This window comes from Ascaphus truei, unplaced genomic scaffold, assembly GCF_040206685.1.
Source record: "Ascaphus truei isolate aAscTru1 unplaced genomic scaffold, aAscTru1.hap1 HAP1_SCAFFOLD_673, whole genome shotgun sequence".
Taxonomy (NCBI): domain Eukaryota; kingdom Metazoa; phylum Chordata; class Amphibia; order Anura; family Ascaphidae; genus Ascaphus; species Ascaphus truei.
The window spans coordinates 140823-157198 of NW_027457006.1; the positions used below are offsets into that span (position 1 = coordinate 140823).

The 16376-nt window shown below is 55.8% G+C and overlaps 1 protein-coding gene across 1 annotated transcript in view; it reads right to left on the reverse strand.

Moving 5' to 3' along the window:
* Positions 1-16376, reverse strand: part of DNAH2 (dynein axonemal heavy chain 2) — a gene marked incomplete at its 3' end in the record, with an annotated part of 158236 nt that overhangs the window by 140816 nt on the left and 1044 nt on the right. The window contains exons 2-10 of the mRNA XM_075584607.1: positions 12761-12908; positions 11914-11996; positions 9722-9892; positions 8597-8825; positions 4217-4327; positions 2582-2820; positions 1573-1764; positions 506-663; positions 165-252 (exon numbers count right to left, since the gene is read on the reverse strand). Coding sequence (XP_075440722.1) covers positions 165-252; positions 506-663; positions 1573-1764; positions 2582-2820; positions 4217-4327; positions 8597-8825; positions 9722-9892; positions 11914-11996; positions 12761-12908 — 1419 coding nt within the window. The remainder of the gene's footprint in view (positions 1-164; positions 253-505; positions 664-1572; positions 1765-2581; positions 2821-4216; positions 4328-8596; positions 8826-9721; positions 9893-11913; positions 11997-12760; positions 12909-16376) is intronic.

Consider the following 16376-nt stretch of genomic DNA (forward strand, 5'->3'; position numbering starts at 1 on the left):
CACCCTGCGGGGGGAGGGACAGGCTCATAGCTCCCTTCTGTCTGTGTCACTGTGTCACCCTGCGGGGGGAGGGACAGGCTCATAGCTCCCTTCTGTCTGTGTCACTGTGTCACCCTGCGGGGGGAAGGACAGTCTCATAGCTCCCTTCTGTCTGTGTCACATACCTCCAGGAGATCTTTACAGCGTTGTATAAATGCATCCACTTGAGCAAAGATGCTGGTTTTATCTAGCACCCATCCTATGCTGGAGCACCTGGAACAGAAGAGTGAGTGGGATACATTGTATCTATCCTGGGATATAATCAGGAATATTGTGGTTCCAGCAGCAGAGGAATTAATCATCAAAAATAAACAAATTAAATAATAAAATTATAACGATTATTATAACCATTATTTTTATTATAATAATTATTACTATTATTAGCTGTGCGTGATTGGCCTCTCTGGCAATGCATAGGTTAACGCAGTACGTGTCACCGCATTCCCGTTGCCGTTCCGCTGCGTACCTGTGGTGTACGTGCACTGCTCGCGTGTACTGCTCCTTCCAGGCCGAGCAGCACAGGATGCAGTCCTGCAAGACCCGGCGGCTGGACGTCACATAACCCTCGAAGATCCGGTCCAGCGAGACCTCGCGGCTGCACAGGCGGATCAGCTCGTTACTCATCTGCAAGGGCGCCAGGGTTATGCCAGGGCCACGTGAAACAACGAGAGACGGGAGAGGGAGGGGGGTGTGAGAGAGAAAGGAGGGAGAGGTGAGTGTGAGAAAGGAGGGAGAGGGGGGATGTGAGAGAGGAAGGAGGGAGAGGGGGGTGTGAGAGAGAAAGGAGGGAGAGGGGGGATGTGAAAGAGGAAGGAGGGAGAGGGGAGGTGTGAGAGAGAAAGGAGGGAGAGGGGAGGTGTGAGAGAGAAAGGAGGGAGAGGGGATGTGAGAGAGAAAGGAGGGAGAGGGGTGTGTGAGAGAAAGGAAGGTGAGGGAGATGGAGGAGGTGAGAGAAAAAAAGGAGGGAGAGGGGGATGTGAGAGAGAAAGGAAGGTGAGGGAGAGGGGGATGTGAGAGAAAGGAGGGAGAGGGGGGATGTGAGAGAGGAAGGAAGGAGAGGGGGGTGTGAGAGAGGAAGGAAGGAGAGGGGGGTGTGAGAGAGAAAGGAGGGAGAGGGGGGATGTGAAAGAGGAAGGAGGGAGAGGGGAGGTGTGAGAGAGAAAGGAGGGAGAGGGGAGGTGTGAGAGAGAAAGGAGGGAGAGGGGATGTGAGAGAGAAAGGAGGGAGAGGGGTGTGTGAGAGAAAGGAAGGTGAGGGAGATGGAGGAGGTGAGAGAAAAAAAGGAGGGAGAGGGGGATGTGAGAGAGAAAGGAAGGTGAGGGAGAGGGGGATGTGAGAGAGAAAGGAAGGTGAGGGAGAGGGGGATGTGAGAGAAAGGAGGGAGAGGGGAATATGGAGATAAAGGAGGGAGAGGGGTGTGTGAGAAAGGAGGATACGAGAGAGATAGGAGGGAGAGGTGCGCGGGATAGAAATGCGCAGTATGATACACGCAGATGGTGGGACGTTCTCCCGACTCGATGCTTTGCGCCTGACCTTGCGGAAGAGCGAGGTGAGGCGCTCGCGGGTGTTGTAGTAAGGCGAGTTGGCCCAGATGACGCGCACCAAGCTGAGAAGACGTGGGAGCTTCGCTGGGATGTCGCCGGGGCCCAGCGACGTCAGCTCTTCAAACGGCTCCTTCAGCACCGACAGGTAGCTCAGGTTGGACTGGGCCTGGATGGACCCGTCCTGAGGGACCAGAGAGAGGGCATGACAGGAGGGAGCATGGGAAGGGGGGGGGGGCAAACTAGGATTGGGGTTGATGTGGGACACACCAGATATAGTTATACAAAGCCAACGTTCTCTATCCAACTTCCATCAGATGTCCCATCGCTGTTACCCTCTTCCAACGGGGGAGACCGCCCTGCCAACGGGGGAGACCGCCCTGCCAACGGGGGAGACCGCCCTGCCAACGGGGGAGACCGCCCTCCCAACGAGGGAGACCGCCACTCCCAACGAGGGAGACCGCCACTCCCAACGAGGGAGACCGCCACTCCCAACGGGGGAGTCCGCCACTCCCAACGAGGGAGACCGCCACTCCCAACGAGGGAGACCGCCACTCCCAACGAGGGAGACCGCCACTCCCAACGAGGGAGACCGCCACTCCCAACGAGGGAGACCGCCACTGCCAAAGAGGGAGACCGCCACTCCCAACGAGGGAGACCGCCACTCCCAACGAGGGAGACCGCCACTCCCAACGAGGGAGACCGCCACTCCCAACGAGGGAGACCGCCACTCCCAACGAGGGAAACCGCCACTCCCAACGAGGGAGACCGCCACTCCCAACGAGGGAGACCGCCACTCCCAACGAGGGAGACCGCCACTCCCCACGGGGGAGACCACCACTACCAACGAGGGAGACCGCCCTCCTAACGGGCGATACGTTGTCGTCCCCCTCACCTGGATCTGCTTGGACAGCTTCTGGAAGGGCCCCCGTTCTCCCCCCCCCTCACCTGGATCTGCTTGGACAGTTTCTGGAAGGGCCCCCGTTCTCCCCCCCCCTCACCTGGATCTGCTTGGACAGCTTCTGGAAGGGCCCCACGTAAGAAGACTTTGCCAGCTCCAGGATCTGCTCGATGTGCTTCACGCCCGGCTTGTCCAGCTGTTTGCTGATCCCCGACAGGTCCGTGCACCGGTCCCTCCAGAATTCAATCTCCTCCAGGGGCCCCGAGCTCTCCCCCATCTCCACCGCCTCCTGCGCGCTCAGGACCTCCTTGATTTGACGTGTCCAGTGGACCATGGCGGCTGTGTAAGGGAATACATGTTAACTCATAGTAATCCCCAGCTTCCATCAGGAGGAGGCACCGCTAACCCTATGAACTTATAGGAGCCCTCTGCGTCAGACATTATCTTATCCCATTAGGAGGAGGCACCGCTAACCCTATGAACTTATAGGAGCCCTCTGTGGCAGACATTCTCTTATCCCATCAGAAGGAGGCACCGCTAACCCTATGAACTTATAGGAACTCTCAGCATTAGACATTCTCTTATCCCATTAGGAGGAGGCACCGCTAACCCTATAACTTATAGGAACTCTCAGCATTAGACATTCTCTTATCCCATCAGGAGGAGGCACCGCTAACCCTATGAACTTATAGGAACTCTCTGATTCAGACTTTATCTTATCCCATCAGGAGGAGGCACCGCTAACCCTATGAAGAGGCACCGCTAACCCTATGAACTTATAGGAAGCCTCTGCGTCAGACATTCTCTTATCCCATCAGGAGGAGGCACCGCTAACTCTATGAACTTATAGGAACCCTCTGCGTCAGACATTCTCTTATCCCATCAGGAGGAGGCACCGCTAACCCTATGAACTTATAGGAACCCTGAGCATTAGACATTCTCTTATCCCATTAGGAGGAGGCACCGCTAACCCTATGAACTTATAGGAACCCTCTGCGTCAGACATTATCTTATCCCATCAGGAGGAGGCACCGCTAACCCTATGAACTTATAGGAACCCTCAGCATTAGACATTCTCTTATCCCATCAGGAGGAGGCACCGCTAACCCTATGAACTTATAGGAACCCTCTGCGTCAGACATTATCTTATCCCATCAGGAGGAGGCACCGCTAACCCTATGAACTTATAGGAACTCTCTGCGTCAGACTTTATCTTATCCCATCAGGAGGAGGCACCGCTAACCCTATGAACTTATAGGAAGCCTCCTCGTCAGACATTCTCTTATCCCATCAGGAGGAGGCACCGCTAACCCTATGAACTTATAGGAGCCCTCTGCGTCAGATATTATCTTATCCCATCAGGAGGAGGCACCGATAACCCTATTAACTTATAGGAACCCTCTGCGTCAGATATTATCTTATCCCATCAGGAGGAGGCGCCGCTAACCCTATGAACTTATAGGAACCCTGAGCATTAGACATTCTCTTATCCCATCAGGAGGAGGCACCGCTAACCCTATGAACTTATAGGAACCCTCTGCGTCAGACATTATCTTATCCCACCAGGAGGAGGCGCCGCTATCCCTATGAACTTATAGGAACCCTCTGCGTCAGACATTATCTTATCCCACCAGGAGGAGGCGCCGCTAACCCTATGAACTTATAGGAACCCTCTGCGTCAGACATTCTCTTATCCCACCAGGAGGAGGCGCCGCACACCCCGTGTGATACTCACTCTCCAGTCGATGCACCAGCTCTTTGTCCCGGGTGGCGGCCTCCGGCTGCAGGTTCATGGCTTCGATGGGGATGTACAGCACAGTGTGCCCCTCAAGCTTGTACCTGATGTCTGGGGGGGAGGGGGAGGGTTAGGAGAGGAAACAGGGGAGGGGGTTCTGCCCGGTCTGACCCCATAAGAAATTCAGAGGGAGAGAGAGGTCGAGACAGAGGGAGAGGGAAAGAAAAAGAGAGCGTGGGAAAGAAAGAGAGAGCGTGAGGAAAAAAAAAAAAAAAGAGAGGGTCCAGAGACACAGAGAGGGGAGCGAGAGAGAGGAGAGACAGAGAGGGGAGCGAGAGAGAGGAGAGACAGAGAGACAGAGAGGGGAGCGAGAGAGACAGAGAGACAGAGAGGGGAGCGAGAGAGACAGAGAGACAGAGAAGGGAGCGAGAGAGACAGAGAGACAGAGAGGGGAGCGAGAGAGAGGAGAGACAGAGAGACAGAGAGGGGAGCGAGAGAGAGGAGAGACAGAGAGGGGAGCGAGAGAGACAGAGAGACAGAGAGGGGAGCGAGAGAGACAGAGAGACAGAGATGGGAGCGGGAAAGAGGAGAGACAGAGAGGGGAGCGGGAGAGAGGAGAGACAGAGAGGGGAGCGGGAGAGAGGAGAGACAGAGAGGGGAGCGAGAGAGAGGAGAGACAGAGAGACAGAGAGGGGAGCGAGAGAGAGGAGAGACAGAGAGGGGAGCGAGAGAGACAGAGAGACAGAGAGGGGAGCGGGAAAGAGGAGAGACAGAGAGGGGAGCGGGAGAGAGGAGAGACAGAGAGACAGAGAGGGGAGCGAGAGAGAGGAGAGACAGAGAGGGGAGCGAGAGAGAGGAGAGACAGAGAGGGGAGCGAGAGAGAAGAGAGACAGAGAGGGGAGCGAGAGAGACAGAGAGACAGAGAGGGGAGCGAGAGAGACAGAGAGACAGAGAGGGGAGCGGGAGAGAGACGAGAGACAGAGAGGGGAGCGGGAGAGAGACGAGAGACAGAGAGGGGAGCGGGAGAGAGACGAGAGACAGAGAGGGGAGCGGGAGAGAGACGAGAGACAGAGAGGGGAGCGGGAGAGAGACGAGAGACAGAGAGGGGAGCGGGAGAGAGACGAGAGACAGAGAGGGAGCGGGAGAGAGACAGAGAGGGGAGCGGGAGAGAGACAGAGAGAAGAGCGGGAGAGAGACAGAGAGGAGAGCGGGAGAGAGACAGAGAGGAGAGCGGGAGAGAGACAGAGAGGAGAGCGGGAGAGAGACAGAGAGGAGAGCGGGAGAGAGACAGAGAGGAGAGCGGGAGAGAGACAGAGAGGAGAGCGGGAGAGAGACAGAGAGGAGAGCGGGAGAGAGACAGAGAGGAGAGCGGGAGAGAGACAGAGAGGAGAGCGGGAGAGAGACAGAGAGGAGAGCGGGAGAGAGACAGAGAGGAGAGCGGGAGAGAGACAGAGAGGAGAGCGGGAGAGAGACAGAGAGGAGAGCGGGAGAGAGACAGAGAGGAGAGCGGGAGAGAGACAGAGAGGAGAGCGGGAGAGAGACAGAGAGGAGAGCGGGAGAGAGACAGAGCGGAGAGCGGGAGAGAGACAGAGCGGAGAGCGGGAGAGAGACAGAGCGGAGAGCGGGAGAGAGACAGAGCGGAGAGCGGGAGAGAGACAGAGCGGAGAGCGGGAGAGAGACAGAGCGGAGAGCGGGAGAGAGACAGAGCGGAGAGCGGGAGAGAGACAGAGCGGAGAGCGGGAGAGAGACAGAGCGGAGAGCGGGAGAGAGACAGAGAGGAGAGCGGGAGAGAGACAGAGAGGAGAGCGGGAGAGAGACAGAGCGGAGAGCGGGAGAAAGACAGAGCGGAGAGCGGGAGAGAGACAGAGAGGAGAGCGGGAGAGAGACAGAGAGGAGAGCGGGAGAGAGACAGAGAGGAGAGCGGGAGAGAGACAGAGAGGAGAGCGGGAGAGAGACAGAGAGGAGAGCGGGAGAGAGACAGAGAGGAGAGCGGGAGAGAGACAGAGAGGAGAGCGGGAGAGAGACAGAGAGGAGAGCGGGAGAGAGACAGAGCGGAGAGCGGGAGAGAGACAGAGCGGAGAGCGGGAGAGAGACAGAGCGGAGAGCGGGAGAGAGACAGAGCGGAGAGCGGGAGAGAGACAGAGCGGAGAGCGGGAGAGAGACAGAGCGGAGAGCGGGAGAGAGACAGAGCGGAGAGCGGGAGAGAGACAGAGCGGAGAGCGGGAGAGAGACAGAGCGGAGAGCGGGAGAGAGACAGAGCGGAGAGCGGGAGAGAGACAGAGCGGAGAGCGGGAGAGAGACAGAGCGGAGAGCGGGAGAGAGACAGAGCGGAGAGCGGGAGAGAGACAGAGCGGAGAGCGGGAGAGAGACAGAGCGGAGAGCGGGAGAGAGACAGAGCGGAGAGCGGGAGAGAGACAGAGCGGAGAGCGGGAGAGAGACAGAGCGGAGAGCGGGAGAGAGACAGAGCGGAGAGCGGGAGAGAGACAGAGCGGAGAGCGGGAGAGAGACAGAGCGGAGAGCGGGAGAGAGACAGAGCGGAGAGCGGGAGAGAGACAGAGCGGAGAGCGGGAGAGAGACAGAGCGGAGAGCGGGAGAGAGACAGAGCGGAGAGCGGGAGAGAGACAGAGCGGAGAGCGGGAGAGAGACAGAGCGGAGAGCGGGAGAGAGACAGAGCGGAGAGCGGGAGAGAGACAGAGCGGAGAGCGGGAGAGAGACAGAGCGGAGAGCGGGAGAGAGACAGAGCGGAGAGCGGGAGAGAGACAGAGCGGAGAGCGGGAGAGAGACAGAGCGGAGAGCGGGAGAGAGACAGAGCGGAGAGCGGGAGAGAGACAGAGCGGAGAGCGGGAGAGAGACAGAGCGGAGAGCGGGAGAGAGACAGAGCGGAGAGCGGGAGAGAGACAGAGCGGAGAGCGGGAGAGAGACAGAGCGGAGAGCGGGAGAGAGACAGAGCGGAGAGCGGGAGAGAGACAGAGCGGAGAGCGGGAGAGAGACAGAGCGGAGAGCGGGAGAGAGACAGAGCGGAGAGCGGGAGAGAGACAGAGCGGAGAGCGGGAGAGAGACAGAGCGAGCGGGAGAGAGACAGAGCGAGCGGGAGAGAGACAGAGCGAGCGGGAGAGAGACAGAGCCAGCGGGAGAGAGACAGAGCGAGCGGGAGAGAGACAGAGCGAGCGGGAGAGAGACAGAGCGAGCGGGAGAGAGACAGAGCGAGCGGGAGAGAGACAGAGCGGGCGGGAGAGAGACAGAGCGGGCGGGAGAGAGACAGAGCGAGCGGGAGAGAGACAGAGCGAGCGGGAGAGAGACAGAGCGAGCGGGAGAGAGACAGAGCGGGAGGTGCAGAGCGGGAGGTGCAGAGCGGGAGGTGCAGAGCGGGAGGTGCAGAGCGGGAGGTGCAGAGCGAGCGGGAGGTGCAGAGCGGGAGGTGCAGAGCGGGAGGTGCAGAGCGGGAGGTGCAGAGCGGGAGGTGCAGAGCGGGAGGTGCAGAGCGGGAGGTGCAGAGCGGGAGGTGCAGAGCGGGAGGTGCAGAGCGGGAGGAGCAGAGCGGGAGGTGCAGAGCGGGAGGTGCAGAGCGAGCGGGAGGTGCAGAGCGAGCGGGAGGTGCAGAGCGGGAGGTGCAGAGCGGGAGGTGCAGAGCGGGAGGTGCAGAGCGGGAGGTGCAGAGCGGGAGGTGCAGAGCGGGAGGTGCAGAGCGGGAGGTGCAGAGCGGGAGGTGCAGAGCGGGAGGTGCAGAGCGAGCGGGAGAGAGACAGAGCGGGAGGTGCAGAGCGGGAGGTGCAGAGCGGGAGGTGCAGAGCGGGAGGTGCAGAGCGGGAGGTGGAGAGCGGGAGGTGCAGAGCGGGAGGTGCAGAGCGGGAGGTGCAGAGCGGGAGGTGCAGAGCGAGCGGGAGAGAGACAGAGCGGGAGGTGCAGAGCGGGAGGTGCAGAGCGGGAGGTGCAGAGCGGGAGGTGCAGAGCGGGAGGTGCAGAGCGGGAGGTGCAGAGCGGGAGGTGCAGAGCGGGAGGTGCAGAGCGGGAGGTGCAGAGCGAGCGGGAGAGAGACGGAGCGGGAGGTGCAGAGCGGGAGGTGCAGAGCGGGAGGTGCAGAGCGGGAGGTGCAGAGCGGGAGGTGCAGAGCGGGAGGTGCAGAGCGGGAGGTGCAGAGCGGGAGGTGCAGAGCGGGAGGTGCAGAGCGAGCGGGAGAGAGACGGAGCGGGAGGTGCAGAGCGGGAGGTGCAGAGCGGGAGGTGCAGAGCGGGAGGTGCAGAGCGGGAGGTGCAGAGCGGGAGGTGCAGAGCGGGAGGTGCAGAGCGGGAGGTGCAGAGCGGGAGGTGCAGAGCGGGAGGTGCAGAGCGGGAGGTGCAGAGAGACAGAGCGGGAGGTGCAGAGCGGGAGGTGCAGCGTTACCTGTGAGAGAGGCCAGGAAGCGGTGCATGTGGGCGGAGAAGTGATTGCGGATGCTCTCGGGCCAGGTGATGTTGGTGAATATGTACGGAGCGTAGATCCCGTTGATGAGTCTCAGCAAGGCCACAATATAGGGCCCCCTCAGTGTGCCGAACTGCACCGTCTCCTCCACATTGCCAGGGGTCAGGCGGGACCGCGCGCTCCGGATAAAGTACATCAGCTGCTCCACATTCTGCCGGGAGAGGACAGACTCACTGCGGGGACCGGGACACGCGCAGTAACGGGTTCAACTGGGGCAGCCCCCGTAGGGGCAAAGTGACCTAGTGACAGGGGCGTGTTTAATGGGTTAAAGGGTCAGTCCCACGTAGGAGCAATGTGACCTAATGAATGGGACGTGTTTAATAGGTTAAAGGGTCAGTCCCACGAATGGGCAAAGTGACCTAATGGCAGGGACGTGTTTAATGGGTTAAAGGGTCAGTCCCACGTACGGGCAAAGTGACCTAATGAATGGGACGTGTTTAATAGGTTAAAGGGTCAGTCCCACGAATGGGCAAAGTGACCTAATGGCAGGGACGTGTTTAATGGGTTAAAGGGTCAGTCCCACGAATGGGCAAAGTGACCTAATGGCAGGGACGTGTTTAATGGGTTAAAGGGTCAGTCCCACGTAGGGGCAAAGTGACCTAATGACAGGGACGTGTTTAATGGGTTAAAGGGTCAGTCCCACGTAGGGGCAAAGTGACCTAATGACAGGGACGTGTTTAATGGGTTAAAGGGTCAGTCCCACGTAGGGGCAAAGTGACCTAATGACAGGGACGTGTTTAATGGGATAAAGGGTCAGTCCCACGTAGGGGCAAAGTGACCTAATGAATGGGACGTGTTTAATGGGTTAAAGGGACAGTCCCACGTAGGGGCAAAGTGACCTAATGACCGGGACGTGTTTAACGGGTTAAAGGGTCAGTCCCACGTAGGAGCAAAGTGACCTAATGACCGGGACGTGTTTAATGCGTTAAAGGGTCAGTCCCACGTAGGGGCAAAGTGACCTTATGACAGGGACGTGTTTAATGGGTTAAACGGTCAGTTCCACGTAGGGATGAAGTGACCTAATGACCGGGACATGTTCAAACACACCTGTGCTGGCATGTTAGGCTCGGCCCTAAGCCCGGTGTGAGGGTCAAAATACACGGATAGAGTCTCCTGAGTGACGTCCGACGCGAATCGATCGAGGGCGGCGTCCAGCTCAGTCGTCCAGACCTCGGCCCTCAGGTGGCTCAGCACTACCATTTGCTTTAGGTCGGCATTCTGGGAAAAGGGAACGGGGGGGCCCAGGTATTAAAAAATCCTGCGCTTCCACTGATTCACTTATATGGAATATGCAAATCGCTCGGCCCTGTAACCCCTTCCCTGGCCGGTGTAACCCCCGACTCACAGCAGGACAGGGGAGGGTAACACACATTATCCTCTGGCTCCTTCCTCCTGAGGTCGCTGCTGTTGCCGGTATCTCTCCCATTAGCACCATCTGTAGGATCTGCCTTATAGTGAGAGCGCTCAGCCCTGTAACCCCTTCCCTGGCCGGTGTAACCCCGTCTCACAGCAGGACAGGGGAAGGTAACACATTATCCTCTGGCTCCTTCCTTCTGGGGTCGCTGCTGTTGCCGGTATCTCCCCCATTAGCACCATCTGTAGGGTCTGCCTTATAGTGAGAGCGCTCAGCCCTGTAACCCCTTCCCTGGCCTGTGTAACCCCGTCTCACAGCAGGACAGGGGAGGGTAACACATTATCCTCTGGCTCCTTCCTCCTGGGGTCGCTGCTGTTGCCGGTATCTCTCCCATTAGCACCATCTGTAGGATCTGCCTTATAGTGAGAGCGCTCAGCCCTGTAAACCCTTCCCTGTGTAACCCCTGTCTCACAGCAGGACAGGGGAGGGTAACACATTATCCTCTGGCTCCTTCCTTCCGGGGTCGATGCTGTTGCCGGTATCTCTCCCATTAGCACCATCTGTAGGATCTGCCTTATAGTGAGAGCGAAAGAGAAGGGGGTGCCAGGGCCCTGGGGTACCCCCAAAGAGAGATCGATAGAGGAGGAGGTGTTAGCAAACGAGACACTGAAAGTACGATGGGAGAGGTAGGAGGAGATCCAGGATAGAGCTTTGTTACGAATGCCAAGAGTATGGAGAATGTGAAGGAGAAGAGGGTGGTCCACGGTGTCAAATGCTGCAGAGAGATCGAGTAATATGAGCAGAGTGTAATGACTTCCGTCTTTGGCCCGGGCCATAGAGGGGTGGGGAGAGCGGAGGCGCGCTAACGCTGAGGCTCGCCTGCTTCAGTCAGCGCGATTGCACGGACTTGCAGGCGAGCCAGCGTGCGCGAAGGGAGCCGGGGGGAGGTGGTTGGAGGCGGGGCAGTGACGTCGCTGGGCCAATCGCCCGCGACGCACTAACATTAATGTCACGGCGCCGACGTCACGGCGCTGTGACGTTGACGCTGCTGTGCTGTGATTGGAGGTTTTCAGCCGACAGCGCGCTGCGGACGCTCGCGTGAGCCCCCTCTCAAGGCATCCTCATTGAGGATGCAGGGGCTCAGTGCGGAGAGTCCGCACGCCTCAGCACGGCCTGTCCGTCTATGGACTCGGCCTTTGGCAGCATGGAGGTCATTAGTTATTTTAGTGAGGGCTGTTTCAGTGGAGTGAGCAGTGCGAAGCCAGATTGTAGAGGGTCTAGTACAGAATAGGTAGTGAGAAAATGAAGCAAGCGAGAGAACACAAGACGCTCAAGGAGTTTAGAGACAAAGGCAGGAGGGAGACAGGGCGATAGTTAGAAAGACAGGTTGGCTGTTTTTGAGTAACTGCTACGTGTTTGAAGGAGGAGGGAAAGGTAGCAGAGTACAGGGTTGCCGTACAGGTTGATGACATGCACGAGTGTGGGGGCAAGAGTTTTGAGGCGATGGGAGTTAATGGGGTAATAGGAGCGGGTGTAGACAGGTTATATGGAGCATGAAAAGGAATTGGTGTACTTTGTTTTGCTGACACTTTGCAGAGTCGGTGCTTTTGTTTCCCTGGAAGCACATTTGCAACCTAATGATTTCATCTCGTAGCATCTGCTGCAGAGACAGATGCCCGACACGCTGCCAGCGTCTCACTTCAGGGAACCAACAGCTCAGCAAAAGGAAACCTCCAATACCAGCCTAAACCCCCCTATCCTTCTCAAGTGAACACGCCGCGCTGTATAATGATGACGAGTATCTATAAACTGATAATGAACACGCCGCGCTGTATAATGATGAGGAGTATCCAGTACTCGGCTGGTCATGGATTCCCCTCCTTACCGAGAGTAAGCTTTCCTCTGTGGGGAGCAGGGAAGGGATCTTCTCCCGCTGCTGCTGCCGATTGTACCCGTCCTCTCCTCCTCCTGAGAAACCCCCGGGGGGTAAGAACAGAGCGTGAGATAAACTGGCAGGGAACATCACAGCCACAACCATCAGATCATTAACCTGAGGAGCAGCTAATGCAAACTAATAACTACTACTACCTTTAACCCGTTAAACACCGCACTGTCATTAGGTCACTTTGCCCCTACGTGGGACTGACTCTTTAACCCATTAAACACGTCCCTGTCATTAGGTCACTTTGCCCCTACGTGGGACTGACCCTTTAACCCATTAAACACGTCCCTGTCATTAGGTCACTTTGCCCCTACGTGGGACTGACCCTTTAACCCATTAAACACGTCCCTGTCATTAGGTCACTTTGCTCCTACGTGGGACTGACCCTTTAACCCATTAAACACATCCCTGTCATTAGGTCACTTTGCCCCTACGTGGGACTGACCCTTTAACCCATTAAACACGTCCTTGTCATTAGGTCACTTTGCCCCTACGTGGGACTGACCCTTTAACCCATTAAACATGTCCCTGTCATTAGGTCACTTTGCCCCTACGTGGGAGAGACCCTTTAACCCATTAAACACATCCCTGTCATTAGGTCACTTTGCCCCTACGTGGGACTGACCCTTTAACCCATTAAACACGTCCCTGTCATTAGGTCACTTTGCCCCTACGTGGGACTGTCCCTTTAACCCATTAAACACGTCCCTGTCATTAGGTCACTTTGCCCCTACGTGGGACTGTCCCTTTAAGCCATTAAACACATCCCTGTCATTAGGTCACATCTTACCATGCTCTGGGTTCATGATGGGGAAGCGCTCACCCTCAGAGAGGTGTTCTTCTTGTTTAACACTTTCCAGTGAAGACAGGCGGGACCGGTCCCTCCCAGGCGACCCAGTCACACTCTCTGCGTCCGACATGCTACTAGCGTTTCTGTCCTAGAGAGAGGGAGGCGTGTGACAGATAGAAGGGAGCCATGTATGTACACACGGCCTGATGGCAGGGGTGGAGGCGTGGGGCTCCTGCTCTCCTCTCTCTGCCGTTACCGAACCCTTCCTATTCCCCCCTCTCTTGCTTTTCCCTCCTTTGAGGTTCACACTGTCCAGATCTTCTCTCCTCTCCCTGTCCACGTGGTGGTCTTCCATCGCCCACCTACCTCTACTCATCCCCCTTCTGCCTTTCTCTCTCACTTTGAATCCTGGCTCTCCTTCTTCCTCTCCTCAGACTCCCCTGTTCTTCTCCTTGGGGACTTCAATTGCCACATTGATGACCCCTCTCTCCCTTGGGCTTCCCGCTTTCTTTCTCTAATCTCTTCTTTTGGCCTTCAACAGTGGACTGCAGCCAGCACCCACAAGGATGGCCACTACTTAGACCTGGTTTTCACTAAAAACTCCTCTCTCTCTGATTTCTCCATTTCCCCTTTTCCTCTCTCTCACCATCACCTCACTCTCTCTATCTCGCTTCTCCCCTCCATCTACCCCCCGGTTCTGCAGAAACCTGCGCTTTATTAAGCTACCAGCCTTTGATTCCACTTTACGCTCCTCCCTCTCATCTCTCAGCTCTGCTCCAGAACCTGGTCTTCACTAATGAACACGCACAAGTCCAACCCACGCCGACTCTTCTCTGTCTTTGACTCCCTACTCAGACCACCCTCGGCTGCCTCCTCCATCTCACCCCAGGACTTTGCTGACTATTTCAAGGAAAAAGTAGCAAGAGAATTGAGAGCAGGACTCGCGACAGGGCGCTAGGCCACGCCCCCCCCCGGCGGTTCAGCCAATGAGGGCGAAGCTGCCGGGTGACATCACGGCCGCGCCCCCATCACGCCCCCCCAGCTCACTGCAGACCAGGGAACTTGGCTGCCCGCGCCGCCAGCCTCGCAGGTGCGCGTGCAGCGCAGGCACTGCGGCCGTAACCTAATGCAACTCATATACTTATAACGTCCTGGGATATTAGCGCACAGCGTAAAGCTGGTAAGTCCACGGATCAGAGAACGTGCACAGAACCGCCACAATCCCAACATTTTCCGGAAATAAATACTTCGTGAAACGACTCCTGTGTTCTGCTCAAGGATGTCTTCTCTCTGCCCCCTTTGTATATACAGCCCTCTCCCGCCTTAAACCTTTCTCACTGACTGCCCAGCACCTCTGGAATGCCCTTCCCCTCAATACCCGACTAGCACCCTCTCTATCTACCTTAAGACCCAACTTAAGACCCACTTGCTTAAAGAATCATATGAGTAACACCGTGGATTATAAGGCTGAGTCCCCGCTGGCGCTCAAAGTATGTGAGACGGGTGTCCTGCTTCTGTTCGCGTGCCCGCGGGGGGTGGGGGGGTGGGGAGAGGGGGGCGGCATTGAGCGAGCGGCAAAGTTGAAAAAAATTATTTACAGAAGCGCTGAGCGCCAGGGAGCGTGTGTGCACGCGCATACCCGTGCGCGCATCGCGTATATATATATATATATCTCTATAAAAACAGAAAAAAAACAGGCGCACTCACTATGAGTGCGCCTGTTTTTTTTCTGTTTTTGTAGATAGCTTCAAGGAAGTGGTGTCCCCTTCATGCGGGCGGCAGAGACTCTTTTGGATAGCAATTGGAGTATTTTTCAGATTTGTATTTTTTATATATTTTCTGGACTTTTATCATTTATTATTATATATTTTTTATTCATTTATTGCTTATTTTTATTTATCCATTTTGTATAGTATAGGTTTTTTTTTTCATCATTAATTGCTTTTTTACAGATAGTGGGTTTAGGTTGGCGCCATTTCTCTTTTTTCCTTTTGTGTTTGTGTGTATATATATATATATATATACATCCACACGGGGGAAGGAACAGCACAGATAACATTCCAAGAGACACTGTTTTTAAGTTATCCTTGCTTCATTCATTGTAACATCGCCGGAAGAAGAGATCAGTGTATCTCGAAAGCTCGCACAAATAAAAGCATTTCGTTAGCCACAGAACGGTATCATCTATTTATTTTTTGATTATATATATATATATATATATACAGTATGCAAGTCACCTCGCCAAGCAGCGCCCGCTCAGCGCCAGCGGGGACTCAGCCTAATGAACACACGATACATAAAGCTTGGCCCCCTGCAGACGCACTTACCAGAACTCCCTCCTACTGTCTCTGTACGTTCTCCCTACCTACCAATTAGACTGTAAGCTCCTCGGGGCAGGGACTCCTCTTCCTTAATGTTATGTTTATGTCTAAAGCACTTATTCCCATGATCTGTTATTTATATTATCTGTTATTTATATGATTACCACGTGTATTACTGCTGTGACGCGCTATGTACACTAATGGCGCTATATAAAGACTTAGGCCGTGCCTATAGTGCCGTCGTTGGCGACGGCCACACGGCGGGTGACGTCACCCGTCGCCATCGCCACCGGCGAAAGTTATGTTTCACCGGGCGGCGGGTAGCGGGATTCCGACACTTTGATTTGTTGAAGGCGCGTCACGTGACGCGGCGGGCCTTGAAAAATCTAATTTTGCCGGCTTCAGATTTTCGCGACGACGGCGTCGCCGCTCCGTCGCGTGCACTATGAGCGCACGCAGCCGCGGCAATGTATTTGTTTTCGGCCGAAGTCGCATCGCCAGCGCTATAAGTGCGGCCTTACATGCATACATACATACATACATACATACATACGGTATATACAGAGAGATATACACACCCCTCTCTGTATAGGGGTACACACACGGTATATACAGAGATATACACCCCCCTCTCTGTATAGGGGTACACACACGGTACATACAGAGAGATATACACGCACCTCTCTGTATAGGGGTACACACACGGTATATACAGAGAGATATACGCGCCCCTCTCTGTATAGGGGTACACACACGGTACATACAGAGAGATATACGCACCCCTCTCTGTATAGGGGTACACACACGGTACATACAGAGAGATATACGCACCTCTCTCTGTATAGGGGTACACACACAGTATATACAGAGAGATATACACACCCCTCTCTGTATAGGGGTACACACACGGTATATACAGAGAGATATACACGCCCCTCTCTGTATAGGGGTACACACACAGTACATACAGAGAGATATACGCACCCCTCTCTGTATAGGGGTACACACACGGTATATACAGAGAGATATACGCGCCCCTCTCTGTATAGGGGTACACACACGGTACATACAGAGAGATATACGCACCCCTCTCTGTATAGGGGTACACACACGGTATATACAGAGAGATATACACGCCCCTCTCTGTATAGGGGTACACACACGGTACATACAGAGAGATATACGCACCTCTCTCTGTATAGGGGTACACACACGGTATATACAGAGAGATATACACACCCCTCTCTGTATAGGGGTACACACACGGTATATACAGAGAGATATACACGCCCCTC